Raw genomic sequence first — 24948 nt, 5'->3', positions numbered from 1 at the left:
CAAATTTTGACGACTGGGTTAAATTATTTACGCTCGAAATGAAATGTTTAAATTTGACAAATGTTGAGATATTAATATTATTACAATACTTTAAAAACTGTTGTCTGTTTTATTATTGTCAAAGTTTTGATGCTTTTTTTTTTATTATAACAATAATAAAAATAAAGAAAAATGGTTGACTGAAATAGATGAAATAATAAAAGATGTTAAAAATATCGAACGGTATGACGATTAACTTTTTTGATTATTTTATTTAGTTATAAAAATAAAGTGTCTTCTCCATATCATGTCGGAAGAAAAATTGAACGACTTTTTGCGACTCTTATACGAACAAAATTGTTTTTGTCCAGCTGCATTAAACGAAATTCGAGTTTCCATGCTGTTGTGTGAAGACAATGAAGACACGTGGCAAAGTTTTTTCATGCACGTTGTTGATTTTAATTAATATCCGCAAAATTTAAGAAGGATTGATTTTCAAACGATAAAAGAAAATTTTGGCAATTATTTTAATGAAAACTTTGACAATTTTTATACGTTTCATAATTAGGAAATGTTTGAAAAATGTAATTTTTTAACCAAGATGAACGATAATATTGCCAATTGGAACGAACAATTAAGTTTATTTGTATATTGTTATTTAGCTTATAATTATTTAAATAATTTTTAATTTTTTTTAGATGATTAACAAACAATTAGTTATTGAAAATGTAAACAATTGTCAAACAAAGGAAGAATTTGAAACTTATAAATAAAAGTCTAAATCCAGAAGAAATAATATTTTTAACAGCTTATTTGTCTTCTATAAATAATAAAAGTTTTTATAACAACGATAAAATCATGTATTTTTTATGGCTTGTAAAATTTTTATTTTTGTTTACATTTTCAGAATAAATTATTTTTAGTCAACTAAAAAAAATGAAACTATCAAGTGAACAAAAATTAGCTTTTAAATGGCTAGATAACGGAGAAAATTTTGTCATAACAGGCGGAGCCGGCTGTGGAAAAAGTTATTTATTAGATGCGATTGCCAAAAGTGAACAAATTTATAAACAAATGACTGTCACGGCAAGTACAGGCATAGCCGCCTATTTATTAAACGGGAGTACCGTTCATTCTTTTGCTGAAATTGGAACTGGCACCAAAAGTGATGACTATTATATTCGGTACATGCATCCAGAAGTACACAAAAGATGGTTACAAACAGATGTCCTTATTATTGACGAAATATTAATGATGAACGCTGAAACTTTTGATTTATTGCACCGATTAGGTTGTAAAGTTAGAAAATGTGAAGACGAATTATTTAAAGGGATCCAAGTCATTGTGTGCGGTGATTTTTATCAATTAATACCCATTGTCGGAATTTATGCTTTTCAGTCTTCCATTTGGAAACAATATATTGTAAAAGTGCTCAATTTATCAACGTGTTTTAGACAGAAAGATGACTTGCAATTTTTTAATGCGCTCAACGAGTTACGTTTAGGTCAAGTGTCTGCCGACTCGATAGAATATTTGACAAAAAAGCATTTTATTGACGAGGATTCAATCAACGACGAATATACGCGTTTGTTTTTTAGAAATTTATCTGTTCAATTTTATAATCATAAGAAAATGAAAGATATTAAACATAAAGAATTAACTTGAAAAAAGATTTAAAAATACAAAGATTAATCAATTTGTTAACGGTTATTATCAACAATTTGTAAAATAATATATTTTTTAGATATAAACAATGAATTTCAAAGAAACTAAAAATGAAGAAACCTTAAAAAATGGAAACATAGAAGTGTTTCAAAATTTTCTTATCGCTTTTAATATTGTGACATTATGTGCCAAAACTATCGATAATGGTTGGTAGTAGGTGTAGTAGTAGTAGTAGTAGTAGTAGTAGTAGTAGTAGTAGTAGTAGTAGTAGATGCTGTAGCCGCCCGAAGACGACGAGTGTGTGTATTAATAACACACTTAGACAGCCGTGTCAGTATTAATTTTATTTAAAAGGAGCCAATTGTCTAATTGTGTTTTAAAACTGTTTACTGATTTTGCATTAACTACATCTTTAGGTAGTTTATTCCATGGTTTTGTTATTCTGTTAGTAAAGAATGAGTGTCTTAAGTTGCACTTTGTTTTTTCGCGTTCAAACCTGACACCGTTTCCTCTAGATATTTGAAAATCATTAGACTTGAAACCGTTCAAAAAGTCCACATTTTCAATCTTATTTAATAACTTATAAGTCTGGATCAAATCTCCACGAAGTCTGCGTTCACATAATGGGCTAAGGCCAAGAATCTCCAGTCTTTCCTCGTATTTCATTTTGCCAGAGTCGGATTGAGTCTCGTAGCCCTGTGTTGAACTTTCTCGAGCAGTTTTATTTCTCCTTTAAGCTGAGGGGACCACACTGGAACCGCGAATTCAATTATTGGGCGAACAAACGTCACGTATAAGACTTTAAGAGTCTGCACATCCAGTTTCACAAATGTGTTTTTAATCATTCCCAGCATTTTATTTGCCTTCGAGCTGCAAGATATAATTTGCTGTCTCCATTTCATGTTTGCTGAGAATAATACGCCTAGATCTTTTTGAATAGTAGTTTGTCCTAGGACATCATTATCCACAGAATAATCGTGTTTTTGATTGTTACTTCCATAATGTATTATTTCGCATTTTTCTTTATTGAATTTCACTAACCACTCTTTAGACCAGTCCCAAGCACTGTTTATATCTCGTTGAAGACTGTTTATTTTCTCTATTGAGTTCACATCGATCATTATTTTAGTGTCATCTGCATAGAACTTGGCTACATTTTGTATTCTATCCGGCAGGTCATTTATGAACAAAACAAACAATATCAGGCCAATTACCGATCCCTGCGGAACTCCGCTGTAGATATTGCGCCAGCTCGAAACAGTATCACCGTTGACTACGCGTTGCTTTCTATGTTTTAAAAATTCCTCTAACCACTTTAGCAGCTTTCCTGTAATTCCATACGCTTTTAATTTTAAAACGAGTCTTTTGTGGGGCACTGTGTCGAAAGCTTTCGCGAAGTCTAAATACCACATCTACCGGATGATTCAGTGCGATATTTTCTGTTAAATAATCCACAGTTTCCATGAGATTTGTCGTGCATGATCTAGATTTAACAAATCCATGTTGACACTTCGATAAAAATTTCTTGTTTGTAAAATGTGCCAAAAGTGAGTCTTTTATTATGCTTTCCAGAATTTTACACGGCACAGAAGTCAGTGATACTGGTCGATAATTATTCGCTTCTAGCTTACTGCTCTTGTTCTTAAAGATTGGGGTAATGTTCGAAAATTTCCATTGCTTAGGTAGTTCGCTCTTATCAATCGAAGACATAAATATCAATGTGAATGGCATTGCTAGTCCTTCAGCGCAATTTTTTAAAATGATAGTACTCAATTGATCAACTCCACAAGATTTTTCAATGGATAATTTGCTTAATCTTGTTTCTACGTCACTGTAATTAATTGCACTCTCGACAAAATCTAAATATTTACCCCGCATCTCGATCCGAATTCTGGTAATACTTGGTCTCCCTCTCTAGTGAAAGAGTTTTGAAAATTTTCGTTTAAAATGTCAACAATCTCACTAGTCGTATTTGTAACATTTCCTTCGACGTTTTTTATCGCTTTAAATGAGCTCTTTACATTTTGCTGATCGTTCACATATTTAAATAGTATCTTCTTGTTTCTAATTGATTTGTAGACCAGTTCGCGTTCGTATTTTTTTCTGGCTTTTCTCGTTTCAATTTTAACTGTTTTACACAATGCTTTGTATTCGTTTACCATACTTTTGTTTTTCCAATTTGTGCAACAGTTTAAATGTCTCATTCGTCTTTTGTTTTTCACAAGTTCTTTTAGCTCATTGTCAATCCAAAAAATTCTTATAAGAGTCCTGTTTTTCGAGCTGTGACACGGTATATATTTTTGACAAGCTTCTTTAACATAAAAAATGAGCGTGTCGTACATCTCCTGGACATTAATTGCATCAAAAATGTTTACCCAGTCTGTATTTGTAAAAAATTTGTTCATTCCTGCGAAGTCAGCTTTTTTAAAATATAATTCCGATTGCTAGCTACAGTTTTTGTCTCATGGTGATTAAGTGCATATTTAAAGCAAATTACAAGATGTCCTTTGCTTATATTCCCTAATTCCGCATTTGTCTCAACTTGAAATAATCTTTGTTCGTTTACTGTGAACAGTAAGTCCGATGTATTCTCGTACGTTGATTCGTTTAGTTGAAAAGTAGGTATCGCGACGTGCTGAATTAGAAATTCGTCGTTTATTATTTCCGAGAAATGATGTTCTATCGAGTGTTCACTGGAATTTATTGCACGAACTGCTCCGTCTGACCATTCAATTTTCGGAAAATTAAAGTCACCCATTATTAAAAGATCTTTAAAACCCCGTTTGTCCACATATTCTCTTGCAGTTCTGAAAACATTTCTGAACAGTTCCATATCTTCCACATCGTTTGGTTGGTACATGCATCCTACCAAATATTTGTCGTTTCCGAAAACTAGTACAGTCCAGATTTGTTCTAAGTCAGTCGTCAATAGCCATTTTTCATTTACTTCATAAGACGTTATTTCGCTATTCACGTAAATACAAACTCCTCCGCCCACGCGGCCATCTTTTCTGTCGCTACGATATAAACAAAAATTTTCCACACACGTAATTGAAGTTTCACTAAACCATGTTTTCGTTACTCCGATTATGTTTGGTTCATTCAGGTGACACAATACTTTAAATTCCTCAAACTTGTTGATTAGTGAAGTGGCATTCAAATATATACAGGATAAATACGATAAATTTTCGCTTTTTTTCGCTTTCATTTTTTTTTTCTCTATAGTTGTTTTTTAAATCGCACAATCTCGTTTCCACGAATCGCATATCGAAAGGGCAAGTTGGCGTCAAGCTTCGAATTTAAGTCGTTTCGTTTCTTCCTCAACTCAAAGTCCTGTAGTCTCTCGGCCTCTGTCAAGTCTGGGCATATATAGACTTCTTTAAAATCTTGCTTTTCTCTTAGCTTTTTTGACGCGAGTAAGAGAGGATTTCTTTCGCCTTTAGATAACTCGAGTAGAATCGGGCCTGGTTTGGCAGCGTTTTTTGATTTGAATCTCCTTAAATGTATCGATTTAACTTTTTTTTTTCCTATTGTTTTTAGTAAGTCTTCAATTGCTTTCTTGTCTTCTTCAATTTTATCTTTGCTTTCCGTTTTGCTCGACTCTTTAATTCCATATATAATGACGTTCTTTTCGCGTTTCTTTCGCTCCTCCTGCTCATTAATTGCTGCATTAACCACAACTAGTTGTTCTATCGGTTTTTTTGCGTTTCGCGACACCACATTAACCCAATCATTTCCAATGTTCACTGTTGAAGTCACAGCATTTGTTGTTTTGTCCTCCAGCGTTTTAACTCTTTTCTCTAATTCCACAATTTAATTATCTTTCACAACAATCGCTGTTTCAAGAACAGATATTCTCTTGATTAGCACTTCTATTTCCGTCTTGGTTACCATTTTTTGTGGTGACGGTATCCAAGCAGCCAATTTTATTTTTATTTTTTACAATATTTGTTGTTAATTGAGATAAGATTTAAATTTTCCCTCGGGAGTATATACTATAGAGTTGATACGGTTGGTTGAATATATTAATATGGGATATTAGATTAAATAAAGCTAAGTTGAAACTAAATTTATAACTTGAGTTTACCAGTTCTGTTAAAAATCACAGCGTGAAAGCAGAAAAGTATACCAAAACCAGTAGACCAGTATTAGTAACCGAAAAATCTGCTCCAAACGGTGAAAACAATATACAAAGTATTTTGTATACATATACCAAAAAACTGAATAACTTTATTAAGCTCCAATAACACGTCCAATCTCTTTAATTACTTTTTTTAATATAATAAATTTATACGTATATAACTCACTAATATTAGCAATTTGATTACAGATATAAGTAAATAGATAGTGATAATTTTTCCGTAATTATATTTATTAATTATTAATAAATTTTGGATTTTGTCAAGACACAAAAATTGCGGACAAAAAATTTAAAAAAAGGTTAAAAATTTATTTCAAAACTTATTTTAATAGAATAATATATTAGAAAATCGTTTACACGCTTAAACGTTGGCGGTCAAACAACGAGCAAAAATTGAAAAGTTTACAAAAATCTTTAAAGCAAGAAAAAAAAAAAAGAAAAAAAAATTTGTAAACTCTGTAAAAATATAAGCGAACTAAAGCGTAAATAAAATCTTAGTCACAACTATTTTTATAATATAATATATAGATAAAAATATATATAATAAAATATAAGTATATAATTATAGGTATACATAAATATAGGTGCGCGAAGTACGACAAAACTGTTATTTTAGACACGAATATAGGCAATATAATATACTATGATTTAAAAGTAGAAAATAATTTATAAGCTAATAAGATAAAGCAATAATAGAGAAGAAATAATGTTAGAAAAATGAGAATATGAGGAAAAGGAAATAAAAAGAATACGAAAAAACATAGATTTATACCCGTTGTGCACAACACTGCTGATTCAACGTTGATCCGGTGATGTTGAGTGGTGATCAACGGCGATCAACGAATTAACACTAATAAACTAACGGTGATAAAATCGCCATTTACAACTGTTGTCAGGACACTGTTGCTTCAACGTCGTTTCAGCGCGAGTAAAACTTTACCAACCACACATTTATACATGCGTGATTGGTAAATTTTAATCATGTCACAAGTTATTGTATGTAAAGGTTAAATTTTGTAATTTGTAATTTTTTTTTTTAATAATATATTATGTTGTATATTTAATTTGTTTTTATCTTTTTTAATTGAAATTTATTTGTTTTTCACCAATTAAACTTAAATATAGTTAAATTGGTTCATTACCCAATTATCATAATATAATGATGCTACATTCTATTGTTAAAAATAATTATTTTGTAGTTTAATTTATTGAACTCACTGCTTTTAAAATTTACTGTAAGGCAAGACAATATATTTAGCTATATAAATGCAATTTATTTATCTCAATTTGATTTTTTATCTTTAATGTTTATAGTTTGGCTCCTTGAAGTATTTGTTATTTTGCTTTTTAATGAAAATATTTTAAATCTATTATGATGTCTTTTAAATTAAACTAAAGTTTTCAAGACAATTTTCTTAATTTTACAGATTGTTTAGTTTTTTCAATTTGAAGGCGTTTTTTTAAAAGGGTATTAGTTAAGGTTTCACAACCTTAAATTGTGGAGAAAAGCCTCTATAAATTAATTATGTAACAGACCGACCATAACCCATATTACTGGTTGCTTTCTGCTAGTTTTAGAATATTCTTATAAGCGTATAATTTTTATTTCATGATAAAATTGTAGCAAATACTTGAAAAATTACCAAGTTTTGTTAAATATACTACTGGTTATGATTAAAAAATCTCGAAGTAGTTATTTTAAGCATTACATGAGAGACTGGCGCAATAAAAATTGTCAGATTAATGATTAATTAGAAGAAGATAAGAATAGAGACAAAAAAGTTCCTTCATCAGGCTCTACTTCAGCAGTTTCTACTGCAGAATTATCAAACATCAAGAAAATTCCAATTGAAACTAACCATCAAAAACTAATTGAAAATATTGTCTGCACTAAGCAAAATTTTAAAAACTGTTATTCCTCTGACTCTGACAGCATAAATAATTTTTCTAGTAATTATACTTTATCCGATGAAGATGACTGTGTTCCCTTTGATATTGATTCCTCAGATAATGAAAAAATATACAACAGTACAACAGATGTAAATGAAAATATTGAAATAGCTAATCAAGATGTAACAACCATATCTTTTCTACGAACGTGGTCTTTAAAACATAACATTAAAACTGCTCCGTTAAATGAGCTTTTAATTTATTTAAATAGTGTTGTACCAAGTTTACCAAAAGATAACAGAACATTAAAGAAAACATTACGCAATATGAATATTATTAAAAAAGCTGGCGGTGATTTCATATATCTAACAGTAGCTAATGCTTTATTATATTATTTAGCATTCTCAAAAGATACACAGAAGTCTTTAGACTTGACAGTCAATATAAATGGAGTGAAGGTATATTCAAGTCAATGCAAATTGTTTCGGCCAATTTTGATCAAAGTTAATAAAAGTTCTCCATATTTGGTTGCTCTGTGGTATGGTGAAATTAAACCTAACAATGTTTCTTGCTACCTTGAGGAGTTTATTGAAGAAATGAAGCATTTGTTAAATAAAGGGTATGAGCATAATAATATTTATTTTCCTGTCTGTTTAACTGCTTTTATATGTGACGCTCCAGCAAGAGCATTTTTAAAGTGTATTCAAGGTCACAGTGGATACAACTCTTGTGAAAGATGTGAAGAGCATGGTTCATTTAAACAAGGTGTAAGGCTGTTAGGCACATCTGCACCACCTAGAACAGATGCAAAGTTTAGTTGTGGTGTTTATGATTTACATCAACACAAACCACTCTCTCCTTTACTTTCTTAAGACTTTTCTATGGTAAGTGGATTTGTATTGGATTACATGCATCTGATATGTTTAGGAGTGGTGAAGAGATTGTTACACAACTGGGTGAGAAGACCATCAACACATAGATTAAACCAAAATGTAATTGATTAAATATCAGCTGAAATGCTTCTTATTGCAGAAATGACCCCTTCAGAATTTCAACGTACTGCAACAAAACTAGATGACTTGTTATATTTTAAGGCTGTAGAGTTTCGTTTCTTTCTCTTGTACTCTGGATTAGTTGTACTAAAAGGTAAGATCTCTGGTAAAGAATACAATTTGTTTCTTGCTTTGTCAATTGCTACGCGTATACTTCTTTCTAATGTTTTCTGTAAACAAAAACGTTATGTAATATTTTCCAAAAAGTTATTTATTTGGTTTACTAATGAGGCTGTTATACTATATGGAGAGACTTTTTCATCTTATAATGTCCATTCTCTAATACACATAGCTGATGATGTTTTAAATCATAATAAGTCTTTAAATGAGCTATCTGCTTATCCATTTGAAAATTAATTAGGATGTTTAAAAAAAGTGGTACACTCAGGGAGATATGTTATATCTCAGACTGTCAAAAGGTTAGAAGAAAAGTCACAACTCCATGAAAATGAGGGGAAAAAAATAGCTTCTTTTTTATTGCAAAGTCTGAGTTCACAATTATAACAAAAAAGCTTTGTGAAGATATGTTCCTTGGAAGGTTAATCAAATTAAAATATTTCTTGCATTATTTTAATGAACCAGACTTGTCGTCTACATACAATATCTTTTTTATATCTACGATTGATAATTATACTGAATCTGTTTTTAAAAAAGAAGCACTTTTTTCCAATGCAATCATTATGCCTTTTTCAAAAGGGGGTTTTGTTTTTATGACTTTAATTCATTGTGACATTTGATACATTAAATAAATGTATATGTAAATTTGTTGTTTTCATTTTTGTTGTTTTAATGTCTTGGAACAATTTTTTACTGTTTGATTGATTCTAACTGTTTGATTGTTTTTAATTGTTTGATTGATTTTAACTGGTTAGTTGATTTAAGTATTTAATTTTGTTTTGAAGTTGTAATTTTAATTATTGGATATATTTTTTTAATTATTGAATATATTTAAAAACCCAATAATGTCAATATTCACATATCAATACTATCAAATACCTTTTTTCTTCTTATTTTAAATTGATTTTTGATTTTAAATATATATTACAAAAAGATTTTTTGTAAATAGATTACAATTCCGACACTGATATTATATTATTCCGACAATTATGGCATTTTCTTAAAGTAAAATGGGTAGAACCACATGCAAATGGGTGGAGTAAAATCCAATACGGCACAGTGCCAACCAACTGGATTGAAAAAGAAGAAGGACAAGAGTTTATTAGTTGGCCTTGCAATACTAAAGATGTAGATGTAAGATACTAAAGATGCCACAGATGTAAGATACTAAAGATGCCACATATTAAACGTTTCCAAAATCCTGGAACTAATTGGTTATTTTTTGTTTTAATACAAAATTTTGGGAGTGCAGGTATTTATAAGGGAATTCAATTCATTATTTATTAAAATAATACTAAATTTAAATGAATTTTATTTATGTGAATTAGTATATTTTTAGAGAGTTACATCAGTTGTGATTCCATTAAAACATGCTCAGAATCTGAATCTGATCACAATCCACAATTAGGAAAAAGAAAGTACAACCAAATTTATTCATTTGCATATCAAAACCAATTCGGTGAGCATTTTTTAAATGTATTTCTTGTATGAAACTTTTTGATTTGAATCAGATTATATTGAATGTTACTGTTATTAGTCAAGAAAACCACAACTAGTACTTGTAGTGTTGAAGTAACTCTTATGTATAGATCAACTTTAAAATTTTCAATTGAATAAATTTAAATATTCAAAAAAAAAAGAAATAACAATAAGTACAACTAAGGTTTTTGTTTCATTTCTAGAAAAAAGATTTGCTAATGCCAGAACATCAAAAAAAAAGAAGTCAATGGATACAGAAACAAGTGAGGATGAATTCTGTTCTTCCAGTACACCATTTCCAAAATTAGACAGTAAAGATTATGTTTATATATTATAAAAATCCAGTTTCACTAAAGTTTTGTTTTCTTTCTGTTCTTTTTTCATACTGATGAATGAAGTTTTCATACTGATGGATTTATTAACAATAAATTACAGATAATGGTTCTTGTGTATCTTCATACAGCAATTCTGCAGCAAATAGTTCCAGTGAAGGGGTCAGTAATGTTGAAATTAATAATAAGGAGTAGTCTTTAGTTGAGTTTCTTTGACTTCTTTTTACAAAAAAAAAATTTATTGGCCGAAATTTTTTTATTTTTGTGATTATCTGCAAACTAACTGATAACTATACTCATTCTTTAGTTAACTTGTGAAAAAGCAATTAATAAAGAAGTTCATAAGAATGCTGGGGAAACAGATAAAGACCATATTTCTGATCAAAGTAAGAAAAAGTTCATTTAATATTTCTTTATGAACAAATCTAGTAATTTTATTCCTGTAATTTTATAACCCTAGTTGTAGCTAGTAAATTAAAATTGTCTAAATTAAATTTATCTTAATTTTTTTAAAGCCTTTAAAAGAACAATGTTAGCAGCAATAGCATGAATAGAAAAAAACTTTAATGACTTAATTCTCATTTAAGCAGAATGATTTAAAATCCTTAGTCAAACCATTACATGTGTCAAAACTAAGTTTTAATGAAATTTTGGATCTGGAAGTTAATCTGTCAGCTTATAGCAGGGTTGCAAAAAAACCGGTTTTTTTGAAAAAAACTAAAAACCATGGGTTTTTTTAAAAAAACCAAAAAAACCATGGTTTTTTTGGTTAAAATTAGGTTTTTATTAAATAATGCCGTATTTAGTTATCTTTTTAAATTAAAAAAAAGTATAATGCATTTTATTTGAGTAAACTATATTCTTTATCAATATTATTGTAATATTTTATTAAAATTATTCAATACATCATTGTTTAATGTTCTATATGTAAATACAAGCTTTGCTGCTTTTTCTACCCGCAATTGATTTCTTAACTTAGAATGAACAAGGCCAAAAGTTGAAAAAATTCTTTCCATTCCAGCACTAGAAGCTGGTGCATTTAATAAACCTTCAATATCCATTATGTTGAAATCACAATTTTTAGAGATTTCCACCATTCTAGTGGTGATACATTTTTTAAAACAGATTCACTATACAAATAGCTTTTATCGAATGGAGCAGATTTGGCTTTTAATTTGAATACTATTAGTAACAAATTCTTGAACTCTTTATCTGCGAAATTCATGGCAGCTTCATTTTCATTTTCAAAAAGATTACATCCAAAATATCAAGGATCTATTGTGTTTGCCAGGAAATGAGCATCATTGACAGTCTGAAGGTATCTAGATTCAATTTTTTTTTTTTTCGTTTGTTAAAAATGATAAACTGTTTATAAAATCTTTAAAAATTTCAACAGTGTCACTTATTTTTGTTTGATCTCTTTGCAACTTATCTAGAGCTACTGCAATTGGTTTTAATATTTTGATAAATCTTCTGTGTTTCGCTTTATCTGTATATCACTTACTTTTTTACCAATCATAGGATCTAAGTCTTTATTTTTTTCAAACATTGTGAAAATGATGCTCCAGTTGTTGACATATTTTTCAAGTGAATCACATACAGAATTCTAGCGAGTTTCAGTAGAAAGTGGCAATTTTGCTCCTCCATTTAATTTATAAATTGCTCCAGCTTTATGATTATTTCTTATATATTTTATTATTTGTGTAACATTTGCTCACATTTTCAATGTAAAGATCATTTGCTAAAAGATTCAGCATATGAGCAGCACACCCAAAAGTTATGATAATATCTCTTATAGATGACAGTACTTGTCTCATTGATTTCATATTAGTTGCATTTTCAGTCACAAAGCTTTTTACTGTGCATCCAAATTTACAAGATATTCAAGATATTCACCAGTATGTGAATGACCAGAAGTGTTGATTGTTTCTACTAAAATGTTAATTTTATCTGTAATTACAGAGATACAAACTATAGGTTCATTATGTACATTACTCCAGCCATCTAAAGACATGGCTACAATTTTACCATTCAATACATTACATTTTTCAATTTTTTCTGCATAAACCCTATCTAATATTTCTCCTCCGATTTGAGTTCTATTAGGTACAGTGTATCCTGGATAAAGCATATTGATAAATTTTTTATTTTTATATATAAAATTCTTTGTGTTCAACTGTTCTGAAGCTAGAGTTTGTACTGTATATAAATCTACCAAGTTGCAGATCAAATAAATCTTTCTCTTTGAGGCTTGTTTGTGTGAAAAACTTATCTATTTTCAAATATTTATCAGCTGACGTTGAATTGAGCTGAGACCTTTTCATTTGTTGTTGTGACGTTGATGGTGAGTTACCTTTAAAATGAAATTGCAGTTTATTGATTTATTCTAAATTAATATGTCTATACATGATAATTCAAATATATATGTTTACAATTTATTGAAAGTTTAAATTTAAAATGGCAATGCAGTAATTTAACTACCTTCAAGAAGTTGTTGATCTTCCATTGACTCCATAATTTCATGGGCTTGTGATTGCTTGCACTTTTTTATATGTTCATGCATCCTTTGAATTTGACCTTTCATTTCTTTTCTACACGCATTACAAACTGCTCTGCACCCCTTTCTTTCCGGAACAGTCACTCGTATATATTTTAACCAAATCATATCACATTTGCGCCCAGTTTTTTGAGACATTTTTTGTGGTATCAATAAATTATGTTAGAACTACTTATAGTTTTGCTAAACATTTAAATATTTATTTCATCAGGAAGTTTTCTTAACGATATATATATGTGTGTGTGTGTGTATATATATATATATATATATATATATATATATATATATATATATATATATATATATATATATATATATATATATATATATATATATATATATATATATATATATACACACACACACACACACATATATATCGTTAAGAAAACTTCCTGATGAAATAAGTTCATCAGGAAGCAATGCTTCTTGATGAACCTAATGAAGGAGAAAAAGCCTGTAGAAGAAAAAGCCTGTAGAAGAAAACAGATAAATAAGTGTTATTACTAATTTATTACTGCTCTGTTCTATAAGAACACTGAGGACTCTATTCTATGAAAAAACAGAAACAAAAATCATGGATTTAAAAAAAATATCTATATTAAAGATTAGTTGTATTTGTTAACATAACCCTGTTTTAGTTTTCTGTTGTAAGTTCAAATCTTTTTAAAAAAGAAAATTAATTTGGTTTAAACCAACATTTTTTTAATTGGTTTAAACCATTTGGTTAAAACCATGCTACCCTGACTAATAGTAAACAAGGATTATGCAGTGAGAAGTTGTACATTATTATTTTTGTTTTTGGCTTAAGTTGTTTTTTACCTTGAATTTTGTGTCGTTTTTAAAGTTAACAACTTTTTTTTCCCAGGTAGAATCAGTATGTAATGTTGGTGGAAAATCTTCCATAGATATGACTTACAATGTCATGAAAAAATTGATGAGCGACGAGGCTTCGTGTCATTTTAACATAAAAGACAGTAATCAGAAAATCTCATTTTGTGAAAAGTGCCCAGTATTATTTTCTGCTATTATTGGTAAGTACATCTTTGAGTTTTTACCTTGTTGTTGTTTTTCCATCGGTTGTCATTAAAATGCTCTTCAGTGGCGGGTTTATTTCGTGCCTTAGGCAGAAGGCTTAATTAGAATTACAAAATGTGTTGTTATACCTTTTATATTGTACAATATAAAAGGTATAACAACACATTTAGTAATTTTAGTATAAAGTTAGAAAATAAACGTTATTTACTTCTTTACTTATTGACTTCAAAAAAAATAATCTAACGTTAGATTATTTTTTTTGAAGTCAATAAGCAAAGTAAAGTAACTAACGTTTACTTTCTAACTTTATACTAAAATTACAGTCCTATATTCAATCCGGGCTTTAGGTAACTGCCTATTTTTGCTTAACACATAATCCACCACAGGCCGTGCTGTGGGGCTCCTATAAACGTTCGGCATAAATCCGGCCGTATTATAATACTTGTTACTTATTTCGGATTCTTACTTATTTCGGGTTGTTACTTTTTTTGATGCATCATTGTTTGTTTATGTTGTGTGTTTTTTTAGATGCTATCAAACTACAAGATAAAACTGCTAAAGATAGCGACATAACAACCGCCATAGGAAAGTGGTTGCGTATGCATGGCACGCTATATAAACGTCAAACGACAGAAAACAATAAAAAAAAAAATAACATCGTTTTATTTGAAAATAAATTTAAAATGCAGATAATATTTTACTTATTAATTAATATTGTTTCTGTTTCTAATTATTTACTAGATAAATAGAAACGGAAAAAATTATTTTGTATCCATAAGTTTTTCATAAGAAAATCCTTGAGGATCTAGAGGACATTAGTATAAGGATACTCTTTTAAGATAAATTACAAATAAAATTTAGTTATTCGTTGGAATAACGCAGCAAGTATAAAACAAATGTATACATTTGTAAACATAAAACTTGTGCATAACAAATGTATATATACATTTTTTATATTATTGTAACAAAATTATATATACATAGTTTTATGAATACATTTGCATACATAAAACTATATATATATAGTTTTGTTACAATAATATAAAAAATGCGCTTCATCGTTTCCTTGTTTCTTAATTATTATTATATAATTAAAACACAAAATAATTAAAACTATATAATTACTTAAATGAGTATTTATATACTTTCATTTACTTTATATTGTATTTATTTTTAATTATAAACGATTAAATTTCATTAACGAAGTGAAATCAACAGTTAAAAACCTTAAAGCACCGTTGCAAATGTAAACAAAACTCCGCAGTCAACTAACGGTTGATCAACACTAATAAAAAGCATTCAACCAACGTTAAATTAACAATAACAAAGCAACAGTGATTCATCGTTGACGGAACAACTGTAAAACACCGTTGCAAATGTTAACAAAACTCTGCACTCAGTCAACGGTAAATCAACACTGCTCGGAAGCACTCAGTCAACGTTGAATCAACAGTGATGTGCACAACGGGTATATATATAAAATCCTGAAACTTACGCTCGAACAAAAACACGTCTTATCGACTCAATGGCTAAAGCGCAAAAATAGGTGCAAAAAAGGTGCAAAAAATAGTGCAAAAAAAATAGTGCAAAAAAAAATAGTGCAAAAAATAGTGCAAAAAATAGGTGCAAAAAAGCGCAAAATTGGTGCAAGTTAATAAAAAGGTGTTACAATTCTCCTGTCTATTTCATTAAGCCGTTAACAGGACTTGTAAATTTACAGTATATTAAAGATAACAATATCCGTTCTATATTTAATATTTTAGACAATGACAGTCAATGGCGCATCATCAGATTATGCAATTTTAAAATCAAAAGTCTAATTCGATTGAGCGAAACTTCAATGTCAAACTTAGGGAATTTTAATTTATCTGGAAAAAGAAAAATTAATGAAGAAGACAATGACGAAAAGAAGTTTTGCAAATATCGAAAAAACAAAATTGCAGATGTATGCCATAAATATTTTTTAAAAAATAAAGACAAAATTGCAAAAATACAGCCTGAATATTATGTAAAAAATAAAGACAAAATTGCAAAAAAACAGCTTGAATATTATGAAATAAAAAAGACAAAACTGCAAAAAACAGCTTGAATATTATGAAAAAAATGAAGATATAATTGCAAAAGCTAGACTTGAATATTATGAAAAAAATAAAGACAAAATTGCAAAAGCTAGACTTGAATATTATGAAAAAAATAAAAAAAAAATTTCATAAAAACGACTTGAATATTATGAAAAAATAAAAGTCCATATTTCAGAAAAATGTCATGAAAAAAAAAAGACAAAACATTGGACGAATGGGAAGGAGAATGGAATCGTCCACATGACGGCAATATTCGTCGTCCGACAACGTGGACAGTTTTTAATTATAATCAGAAAAAAAAATGTTTTTAGATTACAGCGGTTATTTGATTGAGGTCTTTGTTTTTATGCTGCTTTAATGATCGGTTTGTTAATTCGAAAATGGAAAACCAATACCTTAAAAAAATGGAATCTTAAATTATTTGAAAACAACTTGTCGGATTTTAGTTCTGAAGACAAAATATATCGAATTTTATTTGAAAACACCGAAAATGGTCACTTGTATACGGCCTTACGATCTTTAAAAATTAAATGTTACAATATGACATATGAATAACTTTTAGAATTTTGCGAAATATTTTACGAACCTCCTTTTGACAAATTAAATTTTAAAATTTTTAGTTTGAGAAAACACACAAAAAGAGTTCGGCTTTTACATCCTCGATTAAAATCGCAATACAAAAAAAATTTGGAGTTATTACTTGAAATTATCTACGAAAGTGCAAATATAACAAGAGAAGACCAAAATCCCTATAAAGACTTTCTTTCAGAAATAAAACGTCAAAAAGCAAACGAAAGAAAAAATGCTGACAACACCAATAAAATTTGCATAGTTCAAAAACAAGATATGAAGAAGGAATTTGTCACTGCGACAAGTGCGGACAAAAATTTACAGCAAAAATTTCGCATAAAAAAATTTGCAAATGTTTTTACGTTCCTGACAAGTGTATTTATAATGACAAAAGGACTTATTACGAGCCACAAGATCAATTTATTAGAGAGGGTCAAAACTGTTTTCCGTTTTTCATTACTTATGATTGTGAAACGGCTATTTTACAAAGTAATAACATTGCTTCAGATACAATAACGCCGTTATCAGAATTAAGTTATTATTGCCACAGCGTTGTATTCAGTGTGTAAATGAAAGTTTAGCAAGAAAATGTTTGGCTTGGATATTTTAGGAAATATTATCACACAGTGGGTGTTTTATTACGAAAACACAATAGACAGTCTTCAAAAAAATCCTTTAAACGAATTGCCACTTTGTTTTGAAAATGCTATCTCGATTTTACAAAAGACTCATAGAGACAATTTGTGGGAAAAATTAAATAACACAAGAGATACTTGTGAAAATATAGAACAGTTAAAATTAGAGTTGCGAGTCTTTCATATTATTATTTTAACAGATAATTTGGTAAGATTTTTATATCAAATTTTGAAACCTCGCTTTGATTTTTTAAATATTTCAAAGGAAGATAGAAATTTAGTATGGGAAAAAGAAAATCAGTTGTGCAGTATCTGTTGACTCCCGATAGATAAAATATCATATATAGATATATATAACAAACCGCTGACTCTTCAAGAATTTGAAATGCAAAACCATAACAATATTAAAATTTATTTTGACCGCCGTATTCGAGTTGTCAATTTTTTATTTAAAAAAATATCCAAGTTAGAATTGTTTATGACTCCTAAAAAAGTTCAAAATTACTTGATATCGAACAAAGCTGAAAAAATTAAAACTGATCTCTATCAAATATCTTTATGTTTTTATATATGTTGCAAATGGCGGACTTGTTTTCGTTCTTACAGAGTAAAAATCGGATTATTAAGTCAGTCGGTCCGAATAACAGCTTATGATATTATATCTCTTCTTAAACTTTTATGTACGCTCATAATGGATAAAGAAAAAATAATAATATGGTTTGAAGGTGACGAAGTTGATATTATTCATAATTAACCTTATTTTTTAAACAATCTCTTTCAAAAATGTGTGTCTGAATTTTCTGTCCCATCGATATATTTACAGAATAACGAAATTGATCCTGTCACATTTTTATATTTTATTTCAAAACTAAATTTTTCATATTCACAATTGTGGTTTCAATGCATGGTCGATATTGAAAACAACTATGAAACCGAAATTGTATTTGACAACTTACTTCGAATAAAAGATTCGCGAGAAAAACTATTTGCTCGTTGTAATTTGTTCCTTTCTACTTTTGAAGACTATGCCGTTATTGATCATGATCATTTTACTGGTGAAACGTACGGACTCGCGCATGATTTTTGTAACAAGAACTTGGGCAGAACTGATAATTATTTAGCTTCTCCCAGTTTTGCCCATAACGCTTCCTTTGACAACCGGATAATGATCATGGAAGGGTTTTAAAAAATACTCGACATTCCTTTATATAATCATTGCGCTGATTCTGAAACAGAATCTTCTGACGCATTATTAAAATATAGCAACATGGAAAACGTATTTGTTAAGATTTGATTGCTCAATTCTTCGTTAGATCAAGCCAGTAGTATGACTTCAAAAAAAGCTCAGCGTGAAATTATTGTTACAATGACACACTATTTAGAACCGTTTTATCCACAAATTCAAAATTTAATTTCCGATGATGAATACAAATTGCTTTATAAAAAAAAATCTGTTTCCCTATTCACAAATTAATGACGAACTGTTAAACATTGAATAAAAAAGTGTGCCTTCAATAGAACTTTTCGCCCAAAACGATCTAATGAAATCTAAAAATTTGGAAGAGGAAATAAAAAAAATTAAAGATTCATACACGACAGTTTCAAAATTATAGAGTTTTTTAGAAACAAAAAATTTAAAATCGTTATTGCCAATATATACAGTTTTGGAAACTGTCGCGCTTGCTTCTGTTATGATTGATTTTAATGAAAGAACTTTTAAAAATACCAATTTTCGTATATTGCCTCATCTAAGCATGTTTAGTTTTACAAGTAAATTAAACTCTACAAAGAGTTTAATTCAAATACAATACCCTCTAACGGCGCAACATCAACAAATGATTGAAAATAGTGTTCGAGGAGGAATCTCTAACAACGGAGCACAACGATACGCTTTAGACACTGATTATTTTGATTCGAAAATAAAAGAATTGAATTTAAATAAAAATATAAGAGGTTGTTTATTATTTATGGACGAAAACGGACAATATGGAGGAGCTCAATTAAAATCTTTACCTTTTCAGATGAAGTATTTGCTCGGTTATGAGTGTCGTACACTAGGCAATGTGATAAAAAATTATTATCGTTAAAACGTTAAAACGTTTTTTCTACTGGCGCGTTGGTACATTGCAAAATTGCGATGGACCCTGCATATCAAGAAAAAGTAGTTGGTTTTCTCCCATGGTTGAAAAAGATTGTATTCCGTTGGAAAATTATTCTACGACAGAAATAATGGCAAAACGTTACTTGAAAGCAAACGGGCGTTACGGCATCGAAAAAGACAAAACTCTTAAATTATTAATGAAATTAGGTCCGCACGAAACATGCGAATTTTTAGACACCTTAATATGGTTAACAAAATCTTGCGGTTGCAAAATTTTAGAAATTTATAAAGTTTTACCTCTATGGTAATATCCTCTTGCTCGAAACATGGTAAGGCTAAATATAGAACAAAGAAAATAAGCTGTTAAAAATAATGATAAAGTCAAAGACGCCATTTCAAAATTAATGGTAAATGGCCACTACGGTACTTTGTCAAAACAAATAATAACCAAATTAAATGTCAATTTTTAGTTCACGAAGAAAAAGTTTTACAAGATTTAATAAACAATATACATGATCAAGCTATTAAAAGTTTGCTGCCTCTTCATATTCAAAATTTATTATATAATGAAGAAAATTTTAACAATATAGAATCAAATCGTATAAATTGGATATTTTTAAAAAAAAACTTTTAATTGACCAATACGAAACTAAAGATTTTACTTATGACAATTATTTTAGAGTTTTGTTAATCATTTCAAGCACAAATTACAACACAAAAAGCATCTTGATGTTAAATAACAACGAGAAATGGGAGGTTTATTCGATCTAATAAAATCTGACGATGATTCGATAAAATCAAATGCTACAGTGTTCATTCTGTTAACGAAAATATGGAAAATAAGCATAAAAACCGTGCAAAAAGAGTGTCAAATTATAAATTAGTGCCATCTAATTATATAAACGCGTACAATACATATCGAGTAGAAAATATTTTAGAAGTTTACCCGATCAACTTGATAACGAAATTCAACCTATTCAACAAAATAGAATGTCTGTCAATTTTAAAAACATTAGTATAAATCAGCACACCATTGGTTTTCTCAAAAAATTTACTCAAAAAACTACGTTTTTGATGATGGTATACTTACCGAAATTCGAGACTGTCATACCCTCTATCCAATTGTTGATGCAAATCTCAAAGTCTTACCCGAAATTGAAAAATTTTGTAGTGATAAATATATTCAACATTTGCTAAACTTTGAAAAAAATATAATTAAACAAACCGAGCATTATAGTACAATGTCAACGTTTAAAAAAAACATTTTAATTCCAATATTATATATTTTAAAATCGAACATTTAAAATTTTTTTGTTATTATGAAAAATGGAGTGCGCTCTCTGTGAAATTACTGAAAAATTGGCAAACATTTCAAATCTGCAAATTAATGGAGATCTCGCAAAAGGAGAAACAAATTATAAAGTTTTAAAACAAATATTAGAAAATGTATTGAAAGACTCAAAATTATTGACTTTTCTTACCTTTTGGAAAAGTATTCACAAAAAAATTGCAAATAAAAATAGATTATGTGAAACACATGCACGAATGTGTGTGTCGACATCAAAAACCGTTGTTTTAATTTCAAACTATAGTGCAAAACGAATAAAATTTGAACGGCAAATACAACCTTTAAAAAGAGAATTGTCACATCTCAATAATGCTCTCGGTAATAGTTTACTTGCACTACATCTTGTCAACGATGGTATTGTAAGTCAAGAAAGTGACATCTTTGACAGCAAAAACAACGTTATTCGTATAATTGCGAGCACTGTCGAACAAATAAGAATCGGATTGGAAATAATGGTGAATGCCAGTTTTAGAAAAGAAGACGTTAACGACGATATTAAATTGGAGAACAAAAAAAACTTTTATTTGGAAATTATTCTTAGTGTTTACAGTATTCTTTTGAGTTTTGTCAAAAAATAAAATGTATCAAAATAAATATTGTTTGAATATAAATACTTGATTTTTTTTTCAACTTTTTTTTAAAAAAAAAAAAAAATGTTATAAACTCGACAGCATTTTACTGCTTAACAGTACGAGCAAAAATGCAACGAATGTTAACAGACATTTCACGAGGTATAGCGAGCGAATGGAAAAGATGTGCCAGATACTTAAATGTAAGCGAACACGAAATTGAAATGATTGACAATGATCATAATCGAGTAACGGACATAGCTTACGACATGCTCCAAAGATAAATGCGAAAACACAGCAATATAGATATGATCATGTCAGCTTTGGTTGCCATGGGAAGAAACGATTTAAAAAATTCAATTTTAACTCGATACTATAAACTTTTTTTTTCTATATTATAAATTGACTTGAAACAAAAATGATTCAAAAAAAAAAAGTTTTTTTTGTTTAACAAAAAAATGGACAAGGAGACAGAAACTAAAATATCAGACACTCTAAATCAAGGTTCGAAATCGTTAACAGAAATTTTGAAAGAAAAAGGTTTGACAGTTTTCAAATTAGAGGAAAATCCAAGGAGCCAAATTGTCCAAATGAAGCTCCAAAGTTTAACATTTTTTAACCATGCAAAGATGTCTTTCCTGAAAATACAATTATAACTGGACCGACTAATAGCAGAAAAATGACCATGGCTCGCGATTTAATTCACTTAGGAAAATATCCTGATGCAGAAATGGTATTTCTAATTCAAATGAGAGAACCGAGCGAAGCACAGCACAAAATATGGCAAAACATTATAAATTCCCATAAAAATAATTTACAAGCCTATGATATTTTAACAGTCAACGAACCTGAAAAGTTGGACGAAATTGTTCAACGCGTTATGGGTTTTTCCAAAGACAAATTTGGAATTCAAAATAGTGACTACCGTTTATTAAAAACAATATTATTTTTTGACGACATTAGCACTTTTTGTTTAAAGAGTCAACAATATGTAGGCGCGTGCACGAGCGGATCACATCACGGTGTTGGAACGATAACAATTTTTCATTCGGTTCCTTTTAAACAAAGTTCGTCTTGGAATAATTTATTATCGCATTATAAATGCATCATCACCTTTGATGATAACAACGAATTATCAAAGTGTGAATCATTTTCCATCGCGTGGAAAATGAATCACGCAATAAGTGATTTATAAAATAAAGAAATATCTAAACCTCTCGGTCATTTGGCTTTATTTAAAAAAAATTGCTCTTTGCAAGATTGAGAACTAATATTACTAACAGTAAAGAACAAAATGTATTTATTCCGGTCGATATTCAGGGTCAATTAGATTTTGACTATAACGGAATGAGTGTCAATAAAAAAATTATAAGTTTTCAATCGTTTACGTATGCAAAAACTCCAAATTTTAAAAAATATTATTATATAAAATCTTATCAAAATACTTTTCAAGGTGGAGAAAACAAATAAGAAATTGAAAAACCTCGCGAAGAATTGCAAAGGCCAGACGAAGAAGTAAAAAATATAAATATCGAACAACCGATAAAAAGAAGGAAATGGAGTGAAACCGATAAAGCAGCGTATATTTTAAAAGAAATTAAAATAAGAAAACGTTATGGAATTTACGACTCTTCAGACGAATCTTCAGAACGAGAATCTTCAGAATCAGAACGAGATTCTTCTGAATCAGAATGAAATTCAGACAATTGAATGGGACAGCGAAGAATTTTTCAAACTATTACGAAGCGATTACGAACAATGTAACGTCATAAAAAAGAAAAAAACAACAAAACGACAAGACATACGAAAAAAATTAGCTGAACGCGGTAAAAATTATATTCCAAAAATGACAAGTCGAAAAGATCTTGATGAGAACGAAATGAAAATACGGATAAAAAAAATTTTAACTCGATTGAACGCCGTTAAAATGCTCAACTGTGAGTTATTATCTTACAATGAAAGATTAAAAATCAAAAACGCTTTTCAAGATAACGTCGGTCTTTAAAATTAAATTTTTTGAGAAAGAGTCGTTATATCCGTACCCAAAATTTAACAAAAACGAGAAATCGGTTGTGAAAAAAGAAAAAATGAAGGAAAGAAATCAAGCAATATCTGATTTTCTTTCTGATAATTATAACGTTTTAAAAGATTATTTCAACTCTACTCGTTTCAAACTTTTTTACGAAATAATAAATTATTACTCTAATAAATTAATATCATTTGATATCATACAACCTACAAAAACTGTTATCGATTAGTTAAGACAACAATTTGATTCGGATTACAATAAAGAACTTTATTATACTAAAGATAATTTATATTTTCTAAATTATGAGTAGATATAAACGTTATGATTTTTCGTCTCCTTTACTTGCTCTCCGTAAAATTATATCTCAAAATGCTTTTCATACCGACATTTATAAAAAAATAGAGCTTTAGAAGAACATCAAGAAAATAACACATCGAAAAACGCAACAAGTGAACCGCAAGGCGAAAATGATTCAAATATTTCTTCGACATTGAATTTTTACGATTTGTCTCAATCTTATAATTATGCCGACAATATAGATTTAGAAAATAGGTTCCATGGCGAAACTCAATTTCAGCAAAGTATGAATAAAATTTTACCTGTGGAAAATTTACTTAATGGCGACGTAGCGAGCGAATACTTGCAGGTCAAGAAAAATTGAAACTCTATATAAACGTTGGACAAGATCCTTATGCTTTTAGTCAAATTTTATCCCTAAATAGATAAAACGAATTTAATTCGCAAGTCGATCAAAAAAATATAAGCGAGACTTTGCGGTTGATGAGAAATTCGCAAAAATTTTTCAATTTTTCCGATAACAACAACCCGATCAAGTCACAACAAAAACACTCTTTGGTTCAAAACAGTTTAAAGCGACTTCCTCACTCTGCTCTCACCAAAAATAATGAACAAACTCGCTCAAAAATTTACGTCTTGACACTGTTGGATAAATTTTTATTTGCAAACGAAATACCGAAAAAGTCTGAAGTTGTTACATTATTAGCAAACAATCCAGATTTGAAACAGCAAGAACTCCGAAAGTATAATATCATTGATCACTTGATAGATATGTGTCAAAATCAAATAAATTATCAATACAGATCTCATTAAATAACTTTAAAAGTGTACAAACCTAGAACAGAAAGAGCTACTTTGAATAATTTAAAAATTTACATTATATATTTATCGAAAGTTGTAGACGTAGACGAATCGTTGGCAAACATTATACAAAATATAACAAATACTATTTATGAAAAAATAAACGATCCTAAACAATATTTGTTTTATTCAAACGAATTTTTAAACTTGTTAACATTTCCGAACACTATTAGAAAATTGAGATTTGTTGCCGACTATTATCAAATT

The 24948-nt window shown here is 29.1% G+C and overlaps 3 protein-coding genes across 4 annotated transcripts; all 3 read left to right on the top strand.

Moving 5' to 3' along the window:
• Window positions 1–915: 915 nt before the first annotated feature.
• LOC136091134 (uncharacterized) lies at window positions 916–1644 on the top strand. Its single transcript, XM_065818117.1, has one exon. The coding sequence runs from the start codon at window positions 916–918 to the stop codon at window positions 1642–1644; it is 729 nt and encodes a 242-aa protein (XP_065674189.1).
• A 7065-nt stretch (window positions 1645–8709) lies between these two features.
• On the top strand, window positions 8710–9084 carry LOC136091133 (uncharacterized). Its single transcript, XM_065818116.1, has one exon. It carries the CDS (start codon window positions 8710–8712, stop codon window positions 9082–9084), a length of 375 nt encoding a protein of 124 aa, XP_065674188.1.
• A 706-nt stretch (window positions 9085–9790) lies between these two features.
• LOC136090783 (uncharacterized) lies at window positions 9791–11168 on the top strand. 2 transcript variants are annotated; one of them, XM_065817722.1, is made up of 5 exons: window positions 9791–10096; window positions 10184–10303; window positions 10527–10634; window positions 10759–10817; window positions 10963–11168. In XM_065817722.1, the coding sequence occupies exons 1-5, from the start codon at window positions 10018–10020 to the stop codon at window positions 11059–11061; spliced, it is 465 nt and encodes a 154-aa protein (XP_065673794.1). In that variant the 5' UTR covers window positions 9791–10017; the 3' UTR covers window positions 11062–11168. The 2 variants fall into 2 exon arrangements, with proteins under 2 accessions (XP_065673794.1, XP_065673795.1); XM_065817723.1 differs by having other exon boundaries at window positions 10527–10586; window positions 10963–11167.
• Window positions 11169–24948: the final 13780 nt, after the last annotated feature.

The sequence above is a fragment of the Hydra vulgaris genome, chromosome 14 (genome assembly GCF_038396675.1).
Source record: "Hydra vulgaris chromosome 14, alternate assembly HydraT2T_AEP".
In the NCBI taxonomy this organism is placed as follows: domain Eukaryota; kingdom Metazoa; phylum Cnidaria; class Hydrozoa; order Anthoathecata; family Hydridae; genus Hydra; species Hydra vulgaris.
Note: the sequence above shows the minus strand (reverse complement) of the source record. Positions and strands in the feature narration are given on the sequence as shown.

Bases quoted from the DNA above. Each gene is read 5' to 3' on its own strand.
- LOC136091134 (XM_065818117.1), top strand. From the start codon at position 916: ATGAAACTATCAAGTGAACAAAAATTAGCTTTTAAATGGCTAGATAAC.
- LOC136091133 (XM_065818116.1), top strand. From the start codon at position 8,710: ATGACCCCTTCAGAATTTCAACGTACTGCAACAAAACTAGATGACTTG.
- LOC136090783 (XM_065817722.1), top strand. From the start codon at position 10,018: ATGCCACATATTAAACGTTTCCAAAATCCTGGAACTAATTGGTTATTT. The intron at 10,635-10,758 runs GTAAAGATTATG...AATAAATTACAG, and splicing joins ACCATTTCCAAAATTAGACA to ATAATGGTTCTTGTGTATCT. The intron at 10,818-10,962 runs GTCAGTAATGTT...CTCATTCTTTAG, and splicing joins CAAATAGTTCCAGTGAAGGG to TTAACTTGTGAAAAAGCAAT.